Raw genomic sequence first — 15,096 nt, forward strand, 5'->3', positions numbered from 1 at the left:
ATCATTCAGGAATGTGTTGTACTCTGTGAGCTTGTGTAGTTAGTTTCTTTTGTGTTGATTTTAAGCTTTAATTGCATTGTGGTCTGGTAGAATGCATGGAACTATTTCAATTTTTTTATTTGTCGAGGTTTGTTTTGTGCTCCAATATATGGTCAGTTACGGAGAAAATTCCATGGCATGTGGAATAGAAAGTGTATTCTTTGATGCTTGGGTGGAATATTTGGTAGATGTCTGTTCCATTTGGTGTGTGGTATCATTTAATATAAAAGTCTCTCTGTTTATTCTTTGTCCAGCTGATCTGTCAAATGGAGACAGTAGTGTATTGAAGTCTCCTATTACTGAGTTGGGGTTCTTGTTTAATCTGTGTCTTGAAGTCCTGTAGTACTGTTTTTATGAAATTGGGTGTACCAGAGTTTGGTGCATATATGTTCATGATTGTGGTATCTTCTTGGTCAGTTGTTTCTTTGATCAGAATGAAGTGACCCTTTTTATCTCTTCTGATTAGTTTAGTTTGAAGTCTATTTTGTCAGATATTAGAATTACAACCCTGCTGTGTCTTAGTGCCATTTGCTTGGAATATTTTTTTTCCATCCTGTCACCTTAGCATTGTGTCTGGCCTTGAAGGTGAGAAGGGTTTCTTGCAGACAACAAAAAGGTGGATTTTGTTTCTTAATCCATTCAGTCAGCCTGTGTCTTTTTACTAGAGTTCAGACCATTGATATTTAAAGTTATTATTGAGAGATGTGTGTTGGTTGCCATCATTTTGATTTTTACTTTTTTTTTTTGGTCTTTTTGAGTCAGAGTCACCTGTAGCCCCAGCTGTCCTGGAACGCATTATGTAGACCAGGCTGGCCTTGAACTCTCAAAGATCCGCCTGCCTCTGCCTCCCAAGTGCTGGGATTAAAGGCGTGCGCCACCACCCCCGGCCATTTTGATTTCTGTTTGCATTTTTAGTCTAAATGTGGTTCCACAATTGCACCTTCAGTTTAGTTTCTATTGCCCCTTGAGTATAGTTGTTCCTTTCTTTAGCTCTTTGTATTGCTTCAGGCGTTCTCTGAAGACCTGGTTTTGTGGACAGGAATTCTTTCAGCCTATCCATGTCATGGAAAATTTTTCCTTCTCCAACTATAGTAGACATTTTTTGCTGGGTGAAGTATGCTCAGTTGGCATTTATGGTATTTAGGACTGGGAATACTTCAGTCTGGGCTCTTCTGGCTTTCATAGTTTGCACTGAAAAGTCAGCTGTGATTCTGATGGATTTTCCTTTATATGCAACATGTTGTTTTTCTTTTGCAGCTTTGTACGTTCTCACGTTGTACGCTTAGTGTTTTTACTATATGCCATGGGGAGTTTCTTTTCTGATCCTGTTTGGTGTTTTTTGCTTGAGCAGTCCAATTCTTCAACTTTATTGTCCAGTCTTGATAATTCTGTTTTCCATTTCATTCATTCTATCGGTGAGGGTTTCGCCTGTTGTTTAAATTGACTGACTTTTTCACTTCCTTCTTCATATCAGCCTGAGTTTTCTTCAATATCTCAATCTCTTGTGAATTCAGTGAGTTTTTCCCTATCTTTTAGTTCTTTGTGTGTTCTTTAAATTCGTTGAGTTCTTTGCTCATGTTTACAGTTTTTTTGGGGGGGGTTGTCTTTTTGAGATAGTGTCTTCCTGTAGCCCCAGCTGGCTTGGAACTTGCTGTGTAGACCAGGCTGGCCTGGAACTCAAAGACTTCTGCCTCCCAAATGCTGGGATTAATGGTGTGTGCCACCATGCCTGGCCCATGATTGTTCTTTCAAATTCTGAATCCTTGGTTATCTCTAGGGGGTTTTCATTGCAGAACTCTTCTATAGGACTGGTGATGTTTGGTGGGACATATTGTTTGGGGTTTTTTATTATATTTTTTAAGTGGGAGTGTTTTATTCATTTATTTATTTATTACTTTTATGTGTACGAATGTATTGCCTGTATATATGTGAGTGCACCCGGGTCATGCAATGCCTCAGAGATCAGAAGAGGGCTTTAGGTTCTCCTGGAACTGGAGTTAAGGAGAGTTTGTAGCTGCCATGTAGGTACTGGGAATCAAACCCAGGTCCTCTGCAAGAGCAGTCAGTGCTCTTAACTCTGAGCCATCTCTCCAGCCCCTGTATTACTATTTTTAAAAGCATTTTATTTATTTTATTTTATGTGTACGAGTGTATTGTCTGCATCCGAGTGCATCCGTGTTGTGCAAAGTCCACAGAGGTCAGAAGAGGGCGTCGGATCCTCTTGAATTGGGTTCTCTGGAAGAGCAGTCAGTGCTCTTAACCACTGAGCCATCTTTCCAGCCCCTGTATTATTATGTTTTCGTTGTGATTTTGGTATGTGGGTTTGTTTTTGTTGTTCGTGATTCTGGTATGAAACTCAGGCCTTCCTTAGTTGAGTTGAAGTCTGATCCTGTTTTTATTTCTGATGTTCCTTGCTGGTTTTCTTACTGGGTATGAAATGCTAGTTGATCTAGGCTTCAGGTTCTCTCTTTTGGCTCTAATTCAGCTATTCAGGAGCTCCAACAGATGCCCAAGTCAGGCACCTATCAGATGCTCTTAGGCTTCCTCCTGAGGTCTGGGCCCCCTACTGGCCAGCAGGCACAGCACAGTTTGGGAAGCTAGCTAGACTGGATTCAGGCAGTCTGCATAGGTCTGGGCCTCTCTTAAAGGGCAGACCAGCCTAGCCCTGTAGGAGTGGAAGTTGACTGTAGATGGTTCCAAGGTAGGGGGATGGGCAGGGAGTGCGATTTGGGAAGCTCACCACCAGGCTGAGGCCAGATTAAGGCACCCTCAGGCAGCCTGCAAAGGTCTTGGCCTGAACTAAAGGGCAGCTCAATAAAATAAATCTTTTTCAAAAAAAAAGTGAGCTCTCTTTTTTGAGGCAAGAAATGAGCCTAGTGCTACTTTGAGCCACACCTTCAGTCCCAAAATAAGATTGGATTTGTTTTGTTTTATGGGGTTGGAGGATCAAACAATCTCTCCAGCCCGTTGATTTTCATCTCTCTGTATTTGAAAATTTGGTGTGTCTGCCCTCTTTTGCCTCTGCTTTAGTTTCTTCATCTGTTAAATTTGTGTTAGTGCCAGCTGTGCCTTGTTGTGAGGATGAGGTTCTAGTGTGACAGCAGGTTCATCTTCCAAGGCAGCACTGTCACTGCAATGCACTGGTTGGGGTGCTGCAGCCTGGGGTTTCTGAAGCACCTCTGGGTCTCCAGTCTCCCCTCTGCTTACCTGATCCTCATTCCCAGTTCTCTGCATTTATCTTCAGTAACCAGGTGCACACCCGACTGGATTGTTTGTTCTTAGTTAAAGCTCTGCCATGTTCTGTAAACTTTTTTATAACACACCCAAAGGTCTCTTTAGCCTTTTCACTTAAATGCCTGCTATAGCTTAACAGAAATCAGCTTTAGTCAGGTGTGACCATCTAGACAGATGGACAGATTGGTGTCTTCTGATTTCTTATATCATGGATTTACTAGTCATAGCTTGTAAAGGTTTTATGCGGATACTAATAGAAGCCAATTCTGGTTATAACGTCCTTCATTTCTCTCAATGCAAACCTTTATAGGTGCCTTTATGTATTTCCTGTGTAATGTTTAATTTTTCAACCATTTAAAAATGTAAAGATGGGCACTTGGGAGGCAGAGACAGCAGACCTCCGTGAGTTCAAGGCCAGCCGGGGCTACAGCGTGACTCTGCCTCAAAAAATACCAACAAAACAAAACAAAAACCCTAAAAAAGGAGTATCTAAAAATGTAAAGACATTCTTAACACAGTGGCTAAGACAGACGTGATTGTAGGAACTTGGCACGGTCATATATGTAGAACCTCTGTAAGAAAGTGTGCTGCAGCTACTGCTGCTGGCTTTTTGAAACAAAAACTCCCCCTGTAATGGATGTAGACTATGTAAACTAGTCTGGCTTCAAGCCTGGAGGAGTCATCCTGCCACTGCCTGTGATTGAGTGCTGTGATTGAGGCACTCCCCATTTGCATTATTTTTGATTACATAACTGAAGTAATTTGATTTGTGGGGTTAATTATAAGCCAGTTAAAAGTTGATGGACATTGAGTGAAGATAGTGTCTACCTTGAGGCTTAGGGTAAATTTATGCTTTTTTTGTGAATCAGATACACACAGAAGGTTGTTGTGTAGTAAGATCACACCTGTAACCTAAATGTGTTAGCCACTCTTTATTTCCTTTTCATGTTGCTGGAGAGTTTGTGGTTGAATTGTTTTATTCAGACATATCAGATTACTCAGGAACAAGTTTTAAAGGGAGTCTGGTTACAAATTGCATCTCTTTAAAGAGTCTGTGGACCCTGATTCTCACAGGATCATCTCACTGTAGCATGGATAGCTAGTGGTCTTTGTGAGCTGATAGGAAATCATCGTCCAGTTCTCATGAATCAAATTGAAGAAAGCCCATGGACTTACTTTATTCCATGCAAATTTCACAGTGGAGCAGCTTATGGCCACGTGTGGTGGCATATGCCTTTAATCTCAGAAGAGGTAGGTGCATCTCTGTGCGTTCAACACCAGCCTCTGGTCTACATAGTGAGTTCCAGGCCAGCTGGGGCTACTAGGAGACCCTGTCTCAAAAATACTGGAAAAAAAAAATCACAGTGAAGTTGGGGTGATATATTAGCTAAGACACTGCAGGGAACTCTGTCCTCATCCAGACAAAATGCTACCTCAGGCCTCTGAGTATGTGCAGAGAGGTAGCAGAGCAAGGTGGTTATTTGCTTGGGCTATAGGCTCCGACTTTGGTGAGCTAAAGTTGACTGCTACAAAAACTTCTCTACAAAGGCTGCATTGACCTAAATACCTTAGAAACAGTTTTTTCTTTTGTAGCAGCCCAAACACCAGCAGATGCTTACTTAGCTTGTGTTTGCCATGTGCCTCATAAAGGACTTTGCCTGCCTCTGTTTCCCTAGTGCTGGGATTAAAGGCATGTGCCACCACACCCTGTGGAAACTGAGTCTTGAAGAGGCTAAGTCACCTCCTATGCCACGCAGGTAGTGGCAGAGTAGGAATTTGACAGTTCCTTACAGATGTGGCTCTGAGAATGTGTCATAAATGTACCTAGATGAGGATATCTCAGCCTTTAGGAGTGGTACCTGAGTGGGACCTGGACACACAAGCAGCCAAACATCCTGTCCTACCCAGGCCCTGACAAGACAAGTAACAGGGAGTCATTAGGAGGAGGCGTTTGCCTCCAGATGCTTTTACCACTGCCTCCTTCCTAGTTTGTGTGCTGGGATTGGGGTTGTTGGGGCTTGTTTCCAGGAGCAGGAAAGTAGGAGTAGGTGAAATAATGTATCATTTACATCACCTTTTTACTTTTGAAGGGAAGAGGTTTCCAAAAGGACATCAGGACCATTTAAACTTAATTCTCTGCAGGTGCCAGGAGACATCGTGCTCATTCCTTCAACACACCACATGTATGGGTTGACTGTCATGACCTTGGGAAAAATAACAAGGACTTTGAGCTCCCTCTAGAGGTCGATACCATAAAAGAGCATCCTAGAGGTCTGAAAGAACTCTACCTCAAGTTTAGCCTTCCCCTTCATTAGTAAGGCATTAGTGCTTTATCAGTGCATTATCCCTCCTCTGTTAGGGATCAGACTGGACCTAAGATCTCACAAATACACAATCATATCAGCCCAGGTGCGTGCGTGCGTGCCTTCCTTCCTTCCTTCCTTCCTTCCTTCCTTCCTTCCTTCCTTCCTCCCTCCCTCCCTCCCTCCCTCCCTCCTTCCCTCCCTCCCCCCCTTTCTTTTTCCTTTCTTTTTGAGACAGGGTCTCCCTGTAGACCAGAGAGACTCAAAGAGATCTGCCTGCCTCTGCCGAGTGCTGGGATTAAAGGTGCTTTCTTATATTGGGGAGAAATGAGTCTTCAGAAGAAATTCAGGTTAATCATATTCTAAATAGCTATATGGGGCCAGTGAAAGATCATGAAAATAGATCATGTGTCCAGCAAAACTGTGTTCCTTTTTTTAAAAATTAAAAAAAAATTTTTAATGTGTATGCATGTAGGTAAGTAAGTGCACCTGTGTTGTGCAGTGCCCAAGAAGAAGCTGTCGGATCCCCTGGGACTGGAGTTATGGACTGTTAGCTGCCATGTGGGTGCTGGAATTCGAACCCGGGTCTTCTGCAAGAACAGTCAGTGTTCTTAATCGCTGAGCCATCTCTCAAGCCCCTATAGAGTGTTTCTTAATGGGAGCTGTAAACAAACAAGCAGTCCAGGTGAAAGCAGGAATTCGATTGCTGTTGTATGCCCAAAGGAGAGAACCCTTGTAAAGTGAACAGAGAAAAGACTGGTCAGTTCTCACCTCCACCTCTCCAACTTGGGGAAAGAACAAGCACTAGATTAACAACAAGGCATATAAGCTCCACAGGCTTATGTCCAAGTGTCTACGTAAGCTGACAGTTTGTACATTTTTAGAAGCTCGGCTGACTAACGAGCAGGCTGTCATAAGGCAGAACATTACTAATTGAATGCCGGTTGTGCCGAGCCATTAGGTGCAGTTCTGACCGTTACGGTTATTAATCCGTTATTCGCGCTGTTTCTATTCCTCTGTTCAGTGCTTCAGTTCTTTAAAAAACAGCAATAGGGCTGGAGAAATAGCTCAGCAGTTAAGAGCTGCTTTTACAGAGGACCTGGGTTCGATTTCCAGCACCCACATGATGGCAGCTCTCTGTAACTCCAGTTCCAGGGGATCCGACACCTTCTGACCTCTGTGCATTGCACAACACGGGTACACTTTATGCACCTGCAGGCAATACACTCATACACAAAAAATAAAAATAATAAAATATTTTTTTAAATGCAGCAGTAACCAGACATGGTAGTATACACCTTTAGTCCCAGCGCTTGAGAGGCAGAGGCTGTTAGGTCTCTGATACAGAGGTCAACTTGGTCTACATAGCGACTTCCAGGCCAGCTGAGGCTATAGGAGATCTTTCTCAAGAAAAAAAAAAAGAAACAAAAAGCAACTATAAAATGAAATAATTTTTTTATGCTAGTAAGAATAGAAGCTATTCCACCTGTGTGTGTGGTGTATGTACACACTTGTATGTGTGAGTGTGCACACTTGTGCTTCTCGAAGCCAGTGGTTGAGTCAGGTATCTTCCTCTGTTGCTTATATTTAAAAAACCTTATTTTTTGAGACAGGGTCTAAACCTGGAGCTTATCAATTTGGTTAGACTGACTGACCTGTGAGCCCCGGGCTCCTCATGTCTTCACATCATAGTGCTGAGATAGCATCTGCTTATGCTGCACCATGCTCAGCTTATGTGATGTTGGGGCTCAAACTCAGGGCTTCATGCATAGTAGTCAGAGCTATTAAAAAGCCTGAGCCACTGGTCATGGTGGCACACGCCTTTTATCCCAGTGGATCTCTGAGTTCCAGGCCAGCTACGGCTATAGGGAGACCCTGTCTCAAAAGATCCAAGGAAAAAAAAAAAAGCCTGAGCCCTTTTAGTTTGTAATTAGTCAGCTTAGCTATTTTGTGACAACAATGGGAAACTCATACCAAGCCTTCTTATAGGTTGCAGTGGTGGGTGATGTGGAGTGCCTGGTGCTGCGCTTCTTGGGTTGACTTGGAACTCTAGTGGAACTCTAGTGTCTTTCGCTATCTAGATAACCGTTGTTGATGAATTCCAGCTTCTCTAATGGATATCCTCAGATGTAGGGAGAATTAGCTTGTAAAGATGTGTGGTCCTTCCAAGCCTTCAGAATTTTCCATAATAGAGGTTTGTAATAAAACCATATTTTTTCTCTCCAGCCATAATACTCTTACTGCTCCTAGATGGATTTGTCTATCAATAAATATATCAAAGCATATGCTCTGTGAAAGATAAATTCTGAACACTAAGCCACCTAGTCACGGTTTCCCTTTTTTTTTTTTTTTTTTTAAAGACAGGTTCTCTTTATGTAGTCTGAACTGTCTTAGAGCTCCCAGAGACCTACCTCCCTAATGCTAGGATTAAAGGTATACACCACCACACCCAGAGTATCCATCATTCTTTGCAAACAAATATGATGCTTACAGAGATGAATTGTCCAAGCAGAGAGAGCTATGACTGTCGCTGTCTTGTTTCCCTCCCCTGGTACTTAGTGGAAAACCAGGGCTTATAGGAAAGAGTTCTGAAAAGAAGATTTCAGGGAAAGCAACAGTGTGTAAGAATGGGCACTGGTAGAGGAAGATCTGGTTCTCCGATTTCTTGTAGCACTGTAGAGAACTTAGATGCTAGAATCCATTGAATTAAAAACACATTTTAGTAGTTTAGCTTCTGGACATAAAGTCAACTTTGAGTTTATGAAAGCTTTGTGAGACACTGAGAGAAGAGTGAGAAAGCCAAGCAGTACTTTAAAAATGCTGTAATCTGGGCTAGAGAGATGGCACAGCACTTAAGGGCTCTGGCTGTTCTTGCAGAAGACTTGTGTTCTAATTCCAGCACCCACATGGCGGCTGGTAACCAACCGCCTGTTAACTCCAGTTCCCGGGGACCTGAAACCCTCTTCTGCCCTCTGCACGCACTGCATGACATGGGTGTATTTAGACATATGCAGGTAATACACATAACACACATAAAATAAATTTTAAAAATAAAAATACTGTAATCTCTATAGGACCCTTGAAGATTTCAAATCCAGAGAGCAACCTGTAATGAGTAAATGCAAACTAGATTAGGGTTACACTGCCTGGTATGGGATTCCAGTGTCTAGATTTTGTTATTTTTACTGGGGTATAATTTGCAAATGATGAAACTCTTTTTAGTACATAGTGCTTCAAGCTTTTAGCCACATACATAGTCACCAGCACAACCAAGACAAGCAGTTTAGTCACTCCTCAAAGTTCCAGGTCCCTTTGTAGTGTGTGCCTAATCTCTAGCCCCTAGCAACCCGTGGTCAGTTTTCTTCAATCGCTGGTTGTGCCTGGCTTTGGCATCTGGCTTCGTTTACTTATTCCAGTGCATTTTCAGATGTATCTGTGCTATTACTTGTTCGTAGTTTAGTTTTTATCAAGTGGTGTTTCGTGCATGAACATACCATGTTTTATCCATACCTTAGTTGAGGTCATTGGCTTGTGTCCGGTTTTCAGTGATTACAGAGCTGCTCTGAGCACTGATAATCCAGATTTTCGTGTAGTCCTTCGTTTTCGTTTTTCTTGGTCTGTAAGTCTTCTCGTTACCCTGACAAAAATAGCTTATAAAAGCAATTTAAGGAAGAATGAACTTGTTTTGACTTAGTTTGAGGGGATAGTGGGGAGGCAAAAGTGGCTCCTCACATTGTTCCACAGTCAGGAATCAGAGAGATAAAAGTTCAGCCCACGCTGTCCTTTCCCCATGGGGTGGTGCCACCCACCTTCAGGATGGGTCTTGCCTTCCTTCCCCAGCTAAACCACTGAAGACAGACACGTCCAGAGGTGTGTTTCCTAGGAGAGCCCACATTCAGTCCAGTAGACAGTGAAGACCGGATGGTACAGATTGAAGCTCACCAGTGGGGCGCTGAGCAGCATGGGAGCTTGAGCTGTCCTGTGACCACTAGGTACCACCTTCTTCCCTTTCATTTTAGTCATTTGAATAGTATGTAGAGCATGGTGATTTTATGGTAATGACCTTCACACCTGTTGCTTAAGCTCCTTGCCTAAGCTCTAGTAATTTATAATTATTCAGTTGTCTTTATTTTGTACAAATAGCATCAAACACGCACTGTAACTTTTTAAAAACTTTGCAGTTTGTGAGATTCATAGCAGCTGGGAATGTGGCTCAGTATAGTCTAGCTGTCATAGTTTGAGGTGCAGCTTGTAGGACTCTGCTAACCTGATAGGTACACTTCAGGCAGTTCATCCAGGTTGAGTCACCTTCCCTTTAATAATTTAATTTATTATTTGCTTTTATGTGTATGAGTGTTTTGTCTGCAGGTATGTAATTGTGCCTGTGCATGCAAATGCCCATGGAGGCCAGATGAGGGAATCCCCTTGAGTCTGAGTTATAGGCATTTGTGACCTGTCTGACTAGGGTGGTGGAGATTGAACTCAGGTACTCTGCAAAAGTAGTACAAACTTTTGACTGCTGAGCCATCTCCCTTTATTTATCTGTTAGTACTGGGTATCAACCCAGGGCCTTGTGCATAGTAAGAGCTTGTTCTACCGTTGGACTGCACTCCTGTCTTTGTGTTTAAAAAGAAGACAACTCTACATATTTACTTGGTGCCTGTGTGTTAGGATTAATTTTGTGACTTATTTTGCCATTTAGAGTCCTCTGTTGGTTTTGTTATTTTTAATAGGGTAGCTGTATAATCCTGGCTAACCTGGGGTCCTTGTATAGACAAGGCTTGCCTTTGCCTCCCAAGGGCTGGAATTACAGGCGTGCCCTGCATGCCTGCCTCTTCTTTTTTGGGGTGTGTGTGGTGTATATTCTCAGTGAATGTACATGTTTGGGTGTGAGTACTTGTATGTGCATGTGTGGTCAGAGGTCAGTGTTGGCTGTCTTCTCAGCTACTCTCCACCTTGTTTTTTCTTTCACTGAATCTGGAGCCCCTTGGTTCATCTAGACTGCCCAGGTCTGCTTCTGTCCCCTCATTCAGCTCTGGGGTTACACATGTGGGAACTTGGGTCCTTGTGCTTATGGGGCATGCATTTTTGCCCTTTGAACTATCTGATCCCAGCCCCTTATGTTCTTTGGTTTTATTTTTAAATGTTTACTAAAGCCTGCATTTGTTGTATTTATTGAATACATTCTTTGTTATAGTTCTTTCCATTACACCACTTACTTAGTTTAGTGTAGAGACAGACAGTAATCGTAATGTGGTCATTAGTAAGCACTGTAAAGTTGATGCTGTTGGCTCTAAGTATTTTGTTGAATACAGGCCCTTTGACAGGGAAAAGAAGCAACAAATGAATACTTAATGCATATTCTTTTATCATCATTCTGTCATTTGTAGAATCCTGTGCTGCTACCATAATAAGTATCCATTTGGCTGACACTGTGATGCTCCCCAAGTGCCTGCAGATCTGCTCTCGGAGTGGAGTGTCCCTTTACTCACCTATACATCAGAAATGGAAAGGGAAAGGATGCCCTTCATTTTCAGTAGTGTTAGGAAGACGAAATGAATATATTTAAAATATTTTATTATTATTACTTTTTATGTGTATCCGCGTATCGCCTGCATGTAGGTAAGTGCACTTGTGTCTTGCAATGCCCGCGGAGGACAGAAGAGGCTGTTGGATCTCCTGGAACTGGAGTTACGGACAGTTGTTAGCTGCCATTTGGGTGCTGGGATTTGAACCAGGGTTTTCTGCAAGAACAACCAGTGTTCTTAACCTTAACCGCTGAGCCATCACTCCAGCCCCAAAATGAATATATTTAATATCCACTTGGGACGTTGTGGTTTGTACATACCTGTGTAACATGTTTGATATGTCTTTTCTGTATACACAAACCGTGTTTATTTCTATTTGTGTGAGTATACAGTGTATTTAATACAAGAGCTGGGGTTGGCAAACATCTTTTGAAAATGGTCAGAGCGTAAAGTAAATGCCTTTAATTTGTCCAGCTCTTCAATTTGCAGATAGAGCTGTGCTCCAATGAAACACTGTTTACAAAAACAGAAGTGGGCCATGTTTCTAGCCTGTGCTTTTTATGCCTACTTTTTGTGTGTTGAAACTATGTTCATCTTTCTTCAGTTATAGAAATATTGTAGTTACATATCTTTCAGTTATAAAAATATTGTAGTTACTGGTTGGTTTCTTTCAAATTACCTTTTGGAAAGTAGTTCTCACTTGAAATTATAAACCAGTGAATGGCTGCACAGGGCCTCACAACTGAGTGAGGAAGTGTGCAGGGAACCACAAGGCTGACACTTGGTCCATCAACGGACAGCAGTTGTTGCTGATTACCATCTACACAGACTACCTGTGAATGTTTTCCTTTGTCTGACTTTAATATGAGAGTGGTAAATTTTTGAACTCTGGACTATCTGATCATCTTACATAAGAGACTTGAGAAGGTAGATGACAAAACCTGGCGTAGGCAAGGTTAAAATGGTACTGCTGCTGTTGTGAGCCCTGCCAGCGGCATTCCACCCCTAAGAGAAAGCAGTTATTTTCATCTTCAAAGGGCAAAGAGGAGCTAACAGTTTGAAAAGAAGCTTACCCTGTTGATAGGATACATTGCAAATTCCTTGGTCTGAACACAAAGTTGGCTGGCTTTCAAAGGCTTCCTTTTGGTTGCATAATTTGGAAATCAGTGTGTCTCAAAATGTGCTGTGTACTAAGTTGATGGGCATTCCAAAAGGTGGGTCCTCCCATTTTACTAATGATGTTAGAATGTTCTAAAATCAAGAAGACAGTTTTTATTGTAAAATAATATTCTTATTAGTCTGAGGAAGATTTCTTTCCTTTTAAAAGAAATATCTTTGTTGTTTGCCATTTCTTGTTGACTTGTGAGAGCATTACTATACTGGGCCATACGTCACATGGGCGTTGTGATTCTGGCAGTGTTTTGGGGATTGTTACTTTAAAATTTTAAGAGTATTCCCAGTGTTGGTAGTTTTTATGACACAAATTTATTTTCAACTTGCTCCTCCTTGTAGCAGTGTGTGTGTGTGTGTGTGTGTGTGTGTGTGTGTGTGTGTGTGTAGGGGGACACGCTATATAACATTGCCTATTTGTACCTGAGTGTATTGCTTCAGGGTTTAAAATTCTGTTCCAAGTATATTCTCCACTAACCTTTGAGAAGACAATTTTGATTATGATTGTTTGAATTTCATCTGGAATTATTTCATGTTTAAACATTTGTACCTCTCCCTATCCTATACTGTCCTCCTTAGTTTTTTGTTTTGAGGCACAGTCTCATGTACCAAGACTGTTCTTGAAGTCATGATTCTGTTGTCATTGCCTCTGAAGTACTGGGATTGTGGACTGGGCTACATCTGCCTTAATTTTGTAGACCATTTTTGAGTTTGCGCAAACAAGCTTAACTGCAGGGGTGGAGGAGGTATGGCTCCAGGATCAGTACTTGCCTAGCAGACCCATGGCCCAGAATTTGCTTCCCTTCTCCCCCCTCACACAATAAAAACAAAAAATGTCATCATACTCATCAAAAGTACCTAAATAAAGTCAGGTGTGGTGGCAGATACCTGTAACTCAAGCACTTAGGAGCTTGAGGTAGGAGGATGGCAAGTTTGAGGCCAACCTGGACTACACAGCTAGACCCTGTCTGGAAAACAACAACAACAAAAAGTTTGTAAGTTAGAAAATTAGCACACATGAAGCATATTGTTGAGTGGTGCTATCAGAGAATGCTTCAGGTGGTGCAGGAAGGTGAATCGGGGATCAAGACCAGGCTGGCAAAATGGCCTAGTGTATACATAAAGTGCTTGCAGTGCAAGCCTCCCAGAGTCTTTCAATCCCCAGAAACCAAAGAAAGATGGAAGGAGAGAAACAGCTCCACAAAGTTGTTATCTGACCTCCATGTGCATGCTCGTAATAATACTCCCCAACCAACAAAACAAAAGCCCACAAATAAATGGTCGATTTCTTTACATTCACAGATTAACTGAAATATTTATAAAGCTGGTATTTATTATTGTATTTGTTTACTGAAATAAATTTAATGTTGGTTTATTCTGGGGAAATTCTTTTGGCAGAGCAAAGTGTTCACGAAAGGGTCCTGTTTCTGACAACGGGTTGATTGATAGATTTGGAATGCATTAGGAAATGTCCTAATCACTGATGTAATGCCAGTGGGTTAGGGAACAAAAACTGATGTCTTTTTGTTTCTGTTTCAATTATACAGCAGATATAATTTCTACAGTAGAATTTAACCATTCTGGAGAATTGCTAGCAACAGGGGACAAAGGTGGGAGAGTTGTCATCTTTCAGCAGGAGCAGGAGGTAAGTGCTTCACAGCGTCTCTTCAGTGTGTCCTTACTGCCCTGGAGAAATTTACCAGAGGATGTTGATACTTTTAAAAAGAAGTGCCCTTGAGTAGAACATTCAGTATGTAGATAGCTCTGGTGTTTCTTACTGTCTGGGTGTACATATGCCTGAATTGTGCTGATTTGAAAATGCATTTTAATTGTAAAAGCTTTCGGTTAGAGAAGAGATTGTGAAGTAGTTGGTTAATCCAAGATTTTCACCAAATTTGAACCTTTACCCTCAGTGCTAAGTTTTCTCTTAAACTCCATGAAGTGTTTTGACCTCCTTACATAAAGCTTAGTTGCTTTATGTAATAGAGGGTAGAGACTGACTGAAAGAAATCAGCTCAGCTATTCAGAGATCAGTCCACACTGAGACTGTTACTGGGACTTACATGTAAAGGTTTAAGTATCACTTGCACATACATAGTTGTGTGTAATTTATAAACAGTGCCAGTATCTTCACATAAGTAAACTGAACATTGTTGTTCCCTTTCCTCTTAAAGAAAAGTTTTATTGCAGAATTTATGATTAAGTACATTTTAGCTTTGTTTTTCTTACAACTTGGGCACACTTGTAATCTGAGTGACAGGATTTTTCACAAAAATTTTGTACCTAACACAATTAGTCACAGTGGATTTTCTTTCTTTTTTTTTTTTTTTCTTCTTCTTTTCACCCGTGCTTATTCCCTTCATGTATAGGCCAAGGTTGAACCTTTGAAACATCTGTTCTTGTCAGTCTGGAACATACTCAGAGTTTAACGTGGATAAATTACAGGATTTTACAAATAAATGTCTAAGTCATAACACAGAGTTAGGTTTTAAAGGATTGTGAAATTCCTTAAATAAGCAAAGAATCTAGTAATAATACTACTACTTTGCACTTCTATAGCGCCTTTGACCTGAGGATCTCAAAGTGCTTTAGAAACACTAATGAATTAATCCTCACAACACCTCAGTGAGGTAGGTAATCTAATTTTAAAAGAAATGATTAATAGTGTCTGAATAAGAAGATGCACAAACACTAAATATGTCTCCTTTTATTTATTTTTAAATTTAGTTTTTGTTGTTGTTTTTTTTTTTTTTTTTTTGTTTTTTGGTTTTGTGCTGAAATGTGAATGAACCATGGTTGTTTTTTGTTTGTTGTTTTAGGAT

At 41.3% G+C, this 15,096-nt stretch overlaps 1 protein-coding gene across 2 annotated transcripts in view; it reads left to right on the forward strand.

The window, feature by feature from the left end:
- Positions 1-15,096, forward strand: part of Ppp2r2a (protein phosphatase 2 regulatory subunit Balpha) — a 74,231-nt gene that overhangs the window by 31,902 nt on the left and 27,233 nt on the right. Inside the window, exons 1-2 of one of the 2 annotated variants that reach the window (XM_029562462.1) lie at positions 13,824-13,919; positions 14,834-14,904. Coding sequence is in view for 1 of the 2 variants with exons in the window: in XM_008830968.2 (XP_008829190.1) it covers positions 13,822-13,919 (98 nt within the window). In the remaining variant the exon portion in view is untranslated. Of the gene's footprint in view, positions 1-13,821; positions 13,920-14,833; positions 14,905-15,096 lie in introns of those variants that run through there. The other variant, XM_008830968.2, reaches the window with a different exon arrangement.

Source organism: Nannospalax galili, unplaced genomic scaffold (assembly GCF_000622305.1).
Source record: "Nannospalax galili isolate Female #2095 unplaced genomic scaffold, S.galili_v1.0 scaffold915, whole genome shotgun sequence".
In the NCBI taxonomy this organism is placed as follows: Eukaryota; Metazoa; Chordata; class Mammalia; order Rodentia; family Spalacidae; genus Nannospalax; species Nannospalax galili.